At 35.9% G+C, this 9,552-nt stretch overlaps 1 protein-coding gene across 1 annotated transcript in view; it reads right to left on the minus strand.

Moving 5' to 3' along the window:
- Window positions 1–637: 637 nt before the first annotated feature.
- The window catches only part of LOC127953108 (receptor-type tyrosine-protein phosphatase zeta-like), a 24,957-nt gene continuing 16,042 nt past the window's right edge, over window positions 638–9,552 (minus strand). Inside the window, exons 2-16 of the mRNA XM_052552003.1 lie at window positions 9,483–9,547; window positions 7,578–7,674; window positions 7,405–7,490; window positions 6,973–7,107; window positions 6,649–6,783; window positions 6,049–6,212; window positions 5,833–5,968; window positions 5,531–5,677; window positions 5,318–5,411; window positions 4,340–4,413; window positions 4,124–4,252; window positions 3,824–3,976; window positions 2,768–2,910; window positions 2,239–2,374; window positions 638–1,392 (exon numbers count right to left, since the gene is read on the minus strand). Coding sequence (XP_052407963.1) covers window positions 1,249–1,392; window positions 2,239–2,374; window positions 2,768–2,910; window positions 3,824–3,976; window positions 4,124–4,252; window positions 4,340–4,413; window positions 5,318–5,411; window positions 5,531–5,677; window positions 5,833–5,968; window positions 6,049–6,212; window positions 6,649–6,783; window positions 6,973–7,107; window positions 7,405–7,490; window positions 7,578–7,674; window positions 9,483–9,547 — 1,838 coding nt within the window. The 3' untranslated portion in view covers window positions 638–1,248. The remainder of the gene's footprint in view (window positions 1,393–2,238; window positions 2,375–2,767; window positions 2,911–3,823; window positions 3,977–4,123; window positions 4,253–4,339; window positions 4,414–5,317; window positions 5,412–5,530; window positions 5,678–5,832; window positions 5,969–6,048; window positions 6,213–6,648; window positions 6,784–6,972; window positions 7,108–7,404; window positions 7,491–7,577; window positions 7,675–9,482; window positions 9,548–9,552) is intronic.

Consider the following 9,552-nt stretch of genomic DNA (forward strand, 5'->3'; position numbering starts at 1 on the left):
AAGTGTATGGGCTTTCTTTTAAATGCAGAAATTTGAAGCGTGTTTGTTTTTATTTTATAACGCCCTTACATTAATATTTAACATTTTAATATTTAATATACATTTTTATTATATAATGTACATAACATATATAATATGTCATTTATGGAGCTCTCTCTTGCTCTCTATCTCTAGATTGTGTCAGTTTTATAAATGTAATTAAATATATATAATCTTATATTTAAATATATTAGTTGAGGGCTAAGGGTCAGATTTCTTCAAATCAATTAATAATTTTATTCAACATGAATGCTAAAATTTGATATATATTTTCATTTCAAATTAATGCCGTTCTTTTGAACTTTTTATTAATTAAATAATCCTGAAAAAATATATATATCAGTTTCACAGAAAAAAAAATCAATGAGTGTTTTTAACATGAAGCATGTTAATATGTTCTGTCTGCATTTATTGAAACGGTAACAGATTTAACGTTTTCAAATTGTCCTCTTTTTTTTTTGTCTTGCTGATTTACTTTATTAGTTTAAAGAAGGGATTAGAATTAATGTGCACATTATTAAACAAACTATTCCTTAAAAATATATTGTAAAAAAAAAAAAAAGAATTATAAAGTCCCAGCATTAACAGACCAGTCTCCTTGTGTGCTTTCTGGTTTCGTTTAATCCTACGAACAGACAAAAACATCTTGTACAGCTAAACAGTGTCATTTACATCAATAACAAAACAGAGAGGCATCAAAAAAATTAAAACATTTCAAATGTGACTAAATTATTCAAACGCAACCATGTCTTATAAAGAACTAGTGCCTCAAATATAAAATTCTAGACATAAATAGAAATTTGGTCCATCGACATGGTTGCTGTAATATTATTTACACATTAGAATATTATTTCCTGCCCTTTATCCATGACTGATTTTGCCACTTTTTTGTATATCTGTATGAAAACACTGTGGCTGAAATTCTAAAAATAGACTAATATAAAACAGTTTAGGGAGTGTTCCATTTAAACAAGCTTTTAAGCAAATAAATATGACACTATGAGAAGACATTAGTACGTAAGACATTAGCACAAGGTGGCGATTTAAGAGAGAAACAGGGAATAAAAATGTGGAGTGTACAAAGGCACACATTTAATGACAGCGCTGCACCCAGCAGAGCGTGGTCAGTCCAGAGATGGACCGCGGGAAACAAGAGCATTCTTAGCTAGAAAAAACAAGTCTTTTTCCTGTGCCGGCTCATCACTATGGTTACACCAAAGATTCCAGACTCTCGGCCGCACTCGAGATGCCTCCTGGGACCGTGCCGTTGTTGTCGGAAGACTGAAACGCTTGCTCGTCTTCTTGGGTGCTGACCAAACTCAGGATGGCTTTGTAAAGGAACTGATACTGATCCTATCCCACCAAAAAAAAAAAATTACAAATTAAAAAAAAAACAAGAACATGTATGCCACCCAAAATGCTACGTTTCTCTGGTGGATTGGAGTTAATTCCACCTCAGGGCAGGATTATTCATGACTGACTTTTCTGCCATCTCCACATAGATGGAAAAAACATTTCTGTCTAAATGCCAATAGTCTACAGACACGTGGAAAACACTGAAGTTACAAAAAATAAATATCATTAAATATAAAAGAGCACATACATACTATAAAAACTTAAAAGTAAAAAAAAAAAAAAAAAGAAAAATAAAATCTTATTGGGTCTATAAATTTAAACATATTTAATACATTCATAAAAATAAAAAATTACATATTATATATAATTATAATCTATCAAAATACATGTAAATAGGGTAAAATTGATATAAAAATTGATAGCCTGAATGCACTGTAAGTAGCTTTGAATAAAAGCGCCTGTTAAATGCATACATTTTATGTGTATTTAATGTATGTGTAAACAATATACATATATATATATATATATATATATATATATGTATGTATATATATATGTGTGTATATATATATATCTCAATGTACATATATATCTCAATGTACATATATATTATATTAAATATAAAATAAATGTACATTTTATGTCAAAAATTTGCAATTTGATGTATTTTTCCATTATTAGTAAGCATTAAATATAGTATTTATGCATGAGCTATTTTATATTTGAAGATTTAAATAGTGTAAATATCATAACTTGTAATTGATGCATTTAGTCTGTTTGATTGTGTAATAACAAGTGGGGGGGCAGGTTGTCTTGAATGAGAGCAGGCAGATGAACCCTCACAATGTCAGTGAAGACCCCAGGTCTCATGAGGTTGATCATCTTGGCCACCATGTAGACGTTCACCACGCTCTCGGCCTCAAGCTGTTGCAGAAGAGTGAACAGCGCACAGAAGGTTCCAGCAGTCACACCACCACACCTGCAGACACAGCACAAAATCATCAAGACGCAGAGATTATTAGACAAATCCATCATAGAGCATGTTCAGTTCTTAACCCTAGCAAGCCGCCCACCTAAACATCATTATTAGGCATCACAGAATTGTATTATTAATAAATGCTTTACATACTTAAATACAAAAAATCTTACATACTTTAAAACTTTTACTCAGGTAATATTCTAAATGGTGACTTCTACCAAAGTCATTTTGTGGTAAGATAGCTGTGCTTTTACTTAAGTGTGGATTTCAAGCACTTTAATCCACCACTGCAGACAGCAGACAGTGAGGCGGCTCACTAGTTTCTGGAACAGACATAACATGTCTTTTCCAAGACGCAGTGTGCATCTCCTTCAGAGCCAAGATGCAACTCACTCGTCATGTACGACCAGGGGTCCATCTTTGGAGCCGGACTCTTTTTGGACAATGTTGATCAGCTCAAAGACATTACTGATGGGACTGTCTGGATTTGGCCAGCGTGGAGCCCGGTAATGCTTCACTTCTAAAACAAAATCATCCTGAAAAAAAGAGAGAAAAGAAGTTATAATAAATAAATCCATCATTAAGATGATTCTAACTACAAACCGTTGCTTCCAGGTAAAATACAAGTCCGTATTGAAACTTTCTCCAGTGAAAAGTCGTCTCGTCTGAATCAGGAGAGAAATATGCAGAGATCATGCACTGTTTACAAGGAAAAACAGTCTAAAAAAATATGTCGGTGGATTTTGATGTAAGAGTAGAACAGTGGATGGACTTTTTCACTGGAGGAAGCATTAATATGGATTATGGACTGTTATTTTGAAGTGACTTTTTTTTAAGTTAAAACTAAATTTAATGATGCATCTGTTTATTACAAACGCAGCTTTTCGCTTCACAAGACATTAATTGATGGACTGGATTTGTGTGGATTATTGTGATGTTTTTATCAGCTGTTTGGACTCTGATTCTGACGGCACCCATTCACTGCAGAGGATCCACTGGTGAGCAAGTGATGTTATTCTAAAGTTCATCAAATCTGCTTTGATGAAGAAAAGTTTTTTTTATGTGTATATGCGTATTTATGATCAATATGCTTCAGCAGATAAAAATGATTTAATGCCAAGTGTGTGAAAAGTACCAGATGTGTTTTTTTTTAACAGACTCTGCTCTCGCTTTCGTCAGCAACCATTTGCTCCTCCTAATATTTTCCACAATCATACTGCATGGCACCAGCTGCGATCTTCAAAACAGATGCCTGTGTCCGTGTTTTTGAATGATTTCGGAGAAATGACGCAAAGAAATCATTAATTTACAGCTCCGTGAATCAATTATCTCAGCTTTAGTATGTTACCTTCCTTTCAGTGCATTATGGGTAAAATCTCTAATCCTCTTAATGTTGCTAATGTTAACGGTTTAATCTGATTGGCTTTACGGCAGATATGATGATGTTACCTGTGTGGCCTCTAGAATGTAATCCTGCACTATCAACATGTCTTCATTGGACAGGCACACATGGCCCTCCCCTCTTAACGATACAGAGAACGTCTCGTAGCTGATTGGCTGATCTCTCACAGGCCAGAATATAATTGGTTCGCTGTCTTCTGTCTGGGAATGGAATAAAGAAATGACAGAGGAAGGAAAAAAAGTGAATGAGAGATTAATGAAGGTATTATCGGTTTCATTCAGCACAAGATTGACAGGAAATGCAGGAAATAGGTATGATGCTATAAAGCAGTTAAAAGCTGTACTGACCGTGCTACTCGTGTCTGGCAATGAAACAATAACCTGGGCGTTGTGATCCCACACCATCCTCCACATGTCCTTCATTGTGCTGGTCAAAGGTTTCTGGGTAATGATGAACTCTTTGTTCTGCCGATAGCCCTGATATGAATGCATGAATGAGTCTTAATATCAATTTAAATACAGTTATAAATAGAGCATTGGCTGGAGAAACATTGAATGTCTCACCATGACAAATGAGGCATTGATGTAGTCAGACGTCTCTCCTGCTGATGTGGACAAAAACACTCTGGATTTCTCCACTGCAAAACACACAACAATCACATGAGAGAACTGAATATCTATATGTCTGTCCGTCCAACATCAGTCTGTCCGACCGTCAATCCAACATCAGTCTTGTCAGTCTGGGTCCATCCAACATCAGTCTGTCCATCCATCCATTCATCTATCCATCAGTCTATTTGTCTGTCTGTCCGTCCATCCGTCCAACACCAGTCTGTCTATCTGTCCGTCTGTCTGTCTTTCCATCCAACATCAGTCTTGTCTGTCTGTCTGTCCGCCCGTCCGTCCAACATCAGTCTTGTCTGTCTGTCTGTCTCTCTGTCTGTCCAACATTAGTCTTATCGTTCTATCTTTCTGTCCGTCCGTCCAACATCCGTCTTGTCTTGTCTGTCTGTCCATCCAACATCAGTCTTGTCTGTCTATCTGTCCGTCCATCTATCTATCCAACACCAGTCTTGTCTATTCTTTCCGTCCATCTGTCCAATATCAGTCTTGTCTTGTCTGTCTGTCTGTCCGTCCAACATCAGTCTTGTCTGTCTGTCTGTCCGTCCAACATCAGTCTGTCCATCCGTCCATCCAACATCAGTCTTGTCTGTCTGTCTGTCCAACATTAGTCTTGTATGTCTTTCAGTCTTTCCATCCAACATCAGTCTTGTCTGTCTGTCTGTCCGTCCAACATCAGTCTTGTCTGTCTGTCTGTCTGTCCGTCCAACATCAGTCTGTACATCCGTCCATCCAACATCAGTCTTGTCTGTCTGTCTGTCCATCCGTCCATCCAATATCAGTCTTGTCTGTCCGTCCAACATCAGTCTTGTCTGTCTGTCTATCTGTCTGTCTGTCTGTCTCTTTTCATCTGTTCATCCTTGCATCCATCTATCTAACATAAAATAATGAATAGATAATGAAGAATAACAATAAACACACCAGGAATCAGAGAGCAGCTCCTGTTCTTTGTTCTATTGCAGTCACTCAGGGCACTGCTGTAATCATTCTGTTTGGCATTCGACTGGCACACCAGCTGCAATAACAAGGTCATTGTCATGAATGTAAGGTTACATTATTCAACTAAATGGTCCTGATACAAATACTGCCAGCTGTGCTCTTCAGAAATCACTAAAGAACTGAGAGCACACTTACTTTAAACTGCTTTTCCAGCCGTGTCTTGCATGAGGCCCCTGGGGTTAGGAGGTTGTTAACATACTGATGAATATGGCTTGATTGCACCTCTGTCTCTTGACTCAAAATGGCCTCTACTAGAGCATCATGGGTAAATATGTATTGCTCCTGTAAGGGTGCCAGAACAGCTGATGTCAAAGTCCAACTTTGAGTGTAAATTCTAAGCAACACTAAGGATTGATCAAACGTTAAATAATGTATAATTTTTATTTGTAAAACAAGTTCTGCACACCAGCATGAGATTTGACTCGCTGTTCGCTCACCTCTGTTTGAACGAGATAGTTCCGTTGTGTACGAATGTGTTTAAGGAAACCCATAATGTTGACTGTCCTCTGCCCTTTAATCTGTTTTAACATGCTGTCCAACACTATGTAGGTCCCTGTTCGTCCCACTCCAGCACTAAACACACACAAACACATGTCAGAAGTGTCAAATATACAAAGTGACACTTTATACATTTAAAGAGTCCTGTAGCCCACCTGCAGTGTACAATCATTGGCCCCATGTGGTCTGTTTGAGCTCTAGAGGACTTGTAGATGAATGAAAGCACAGGCAGGACGTACTCAGGTACGCCCATGTCTGGCCACTGTGTGTAGTGGAACTGAATTACCGTCTTCTCATTACTGTGACCTCTCTGAGAACCCTGATAAAAATAAATGAATAAAAAATCATAAACATGATCACAGTATAGTACATCTGATCTTTAAACAAAAGTTAATGCAATCCTGATTGTTTTAAAAAACAATTTTTTTATATTTAATTAACTCAATTAATATTAACAATTTTATATTACAAATATTAAAATTCATAATGAAAGCGAATCTAGGCATTACATCATGATGCTGCACAGTATTAAACATTAAAAGTCATTTTGAGATTTGCTAAAGATTCTGTTTTTACAGTGTTTATAAATTCAATGTTTTTAAATGTTTACTTTGAGTTTTAGATGACAAAAGATCATATAAATGCAAAAATAGAGGGGGAAAAAAACATATCCAACATCAACAACTGAAAACTAGAAAACTATTTCAACCCTTAACTACTATTGTTCCAATATATTGTGTATCCCTACTTGATACCTTCTTTTTGCTGGTATTTCTGATGGTGAAGGTTCTCTGGGTGTAGTATGCAAGGACGTTTGTGTTCTTAACAGTAACCAGAAAGCATCCATATTCTTCCTGGTTCTCCAGAGGCCAGTACTGGTCACACTTCCTCTGAGAAATGGATAAACGTTGCGTTCAGGCTGAATAAATTTGTTATTGTCTTGTCACCCCAAAATACATTTTTTAGAATTTACTCATTCTCATCCTCTTCTATATATACTATTATCCTCTTCTATATATATATATATATATATATATATATATATATATATATATAAAACCTGCACTAAAATGGCTCACCCTTCCTTTCTCCGTGAGGTTTGTGATCATAACAATCACTCCCACGTTCTGCTCCCACACCATCCGCCAGAAATCCACTGTGCTGGAGTTTAAGGGCCCTTGTGTTGCAATGTAGGCTTTCTGTTTGTTAAAACCCTTGTGTAAAACAGAAAGGAGAAACAAATAAAGCTACAGGAAGGAGGGAAGAACAAATACTCTTCATCTCAGGTAACACAATATTACAACAACGTCCCCAGACACTTTCTCACGCTCAAAGTGCCACCATGCCTGACCTTTCTATGAGCAAATCAATAGCAAAGCAGCAGTGCTTTTTATCACTTGTGCTAGTTTAAATGGTTACACTTTGAGGTAGTCATGCCTTACTGATTAAATAATGATATAATCATCATGATTTGCCTGGCAACATTTCTGAATTCAGTTAAAGTCTCTCACGTCGACATAGTTGGCATTTATGTAGTCCCCTCCACTTCTCCCATCTTTGTCGTTTAGTGGTGCAAGTCGCACTCTGCTGTGGTCATCTAAAGGATGTAATTGAAGATATTACCATTTTATCAGTCACAGAAATGTGCATACTACTTGTATTTATTTGTGTCAGTGGTTCTCACAGGCTAAAATGTTGGCGTAACGGTTCTTGTTCTTATTGTCTGGATGGCTGGAACAGTCCGTTGTTGTTCCGAGGTCCACGGAGCACGTCTGAATTTCCTTCAAAACACAAACAACCCTCCGTTACAACAAGTCTGCCACAAAGTCACGACACTAAAGACACAGTAAAAGACTTTTCACAAGTGCAGACAAGTGAGGGTGACAAATTCATGCTAAAGCTATCAAAAGCAAAGAAATCAAAGGGAGATGTGGCTTACATCCAAATACTCTTTCAATATCTAAAGAATGCAAAAAGCAATGAAATACAGTAACAAACCATGCACCAGAAATACAGAACAAAGCAAAAGCACTGAGAGCCTGGGTTGGATTCTGCTCATTTCAAGTGTATTAACTTTTAAGTTTTAGGATGCTGACTGGTCAGTAAAGCAAGAAATGAAGTTACATTTTGAGATGATGAGTAACATTGTGAAGTATAAAGTCACAATTATTAGAAATAAAGTCAAAATTAGAATGAAATAAAGTTGGAATTGGTAAATATAAAGAGAGAGAACTTCTATGAGAACTAGTCACAGCTGTGAGATATGAAGTCACAATTTTGAGAAAGCTGCAATTGTAACATAAAGACAACATTTTTATATAGAAATTCACAATTACAAGAAATAAAGTCACAATTGTGAAAAAAGATGTAATTGTGAGATGTAGTCGCAATTAGAAGAAAATATATAAAACTAAGATATCTTAATTCTAAGATATGCTATAAATTCGCAATTCTAAGAAATAACTGCAATTGTTTAATAAAGCGCCTAAATTACGAGCAATCAAATCGAAATTTTTAGATATAGTAACAATCACGTGACATAAGGTTGCTATTGTGAGATATAGTGGAAATTATGGGATGTGAAATCAATAGAAATAATTGCAATGTAAAAAAAAAAGAAATGTAGTTGCAATTATAAGAAATACTTGCAACTATGAAACATAAAATTGTAATTGTGAAGGAAAGCCGCAGTGACAAGAAATAAAGTTCAAATTTCAGGCTTCCATGCAAACTTTATTTCTTAAATATTTTTATAATCTTTTTCTTTAATCATAATAAAAAAAAAAAAGGAAATATATCCAAATATATAATTATCTGATGACTTCAGATATGCTGAAGTTTCAATTGAGTTTTTGGTTGAATCGAGTTAATGATCCATGCATTTCTTTAATAAAGTCAAAATAATAAACGAATACCAGTAAATTTTCAGGAACCTTTTCACTGCTTATGAATGAACTCAGTCACAAATATTAACTATGATCAATCAAAATGGACAGAATCCAAAGACCTGCTGTCATGGATTGAACAGAACATGCATTCAAACTCTACCAACTGTATCAGTGCAGGTGTTTAACGTAACTAGCATGCCACAGAACACATTTCACTAAAATAACACGACACAAAAAGCAACACAGCTCTCAAACAGAAACTTCTGAAACATATCCATTACTTTTTCATAGTTAGCACTTATGACAAGAACTAATAAATTAGGTTTACTGTCGCGTTTGTGTCCAATTAATGCTTGCTTGATTTTTGCATGATCTAATGAAGTGTGAATAATTGAATGTTATGGTGAGAATCTACAATCTGACACTGATTGATGTTAATGAAGCTGTAACTGGGTCTTTCTGTGCACCTGACTGGAACATAGAGCTGAGTGCATTACTGACATAATTATATCTCAAATATATTATCAACAACCTGTGTTCACGCGTGAATGGATAGAGAACGAATACGCGTGCCTGAATGAACCAAACAATTCATTTATAAGACATGTCTTAATGACATGTTGATCTTCTACATCAAGGCTCGTATGAGACAGCTGTCCCTTGAAGAGTGTCAAAAGAGAGGGGGATGATAGGATACCAACCTCAAACTCTCTAGAAAATGAGTTGGTGTTGTGAAGCTCAGCCACGTGCTTCACAAATTGCTTTACTGAC

Source organism: Carassius gibelio, chromosome B3 (genome assembly GCF_023724105.1).
Source record: "Carassius gibelio isolate Cgi1373 ecotype wild population from Czech Republic chromosome B3, carGib1.2-hapl.c, whole genome shotgun sequence".
Classification (NCBI taxonomy): domain Eukaryota; kingdom Metazoa; phylum Chordata; class Actinopteri; order Cypriniformes; family Cyprinidae; genus Carassius; species Carassius gibelio.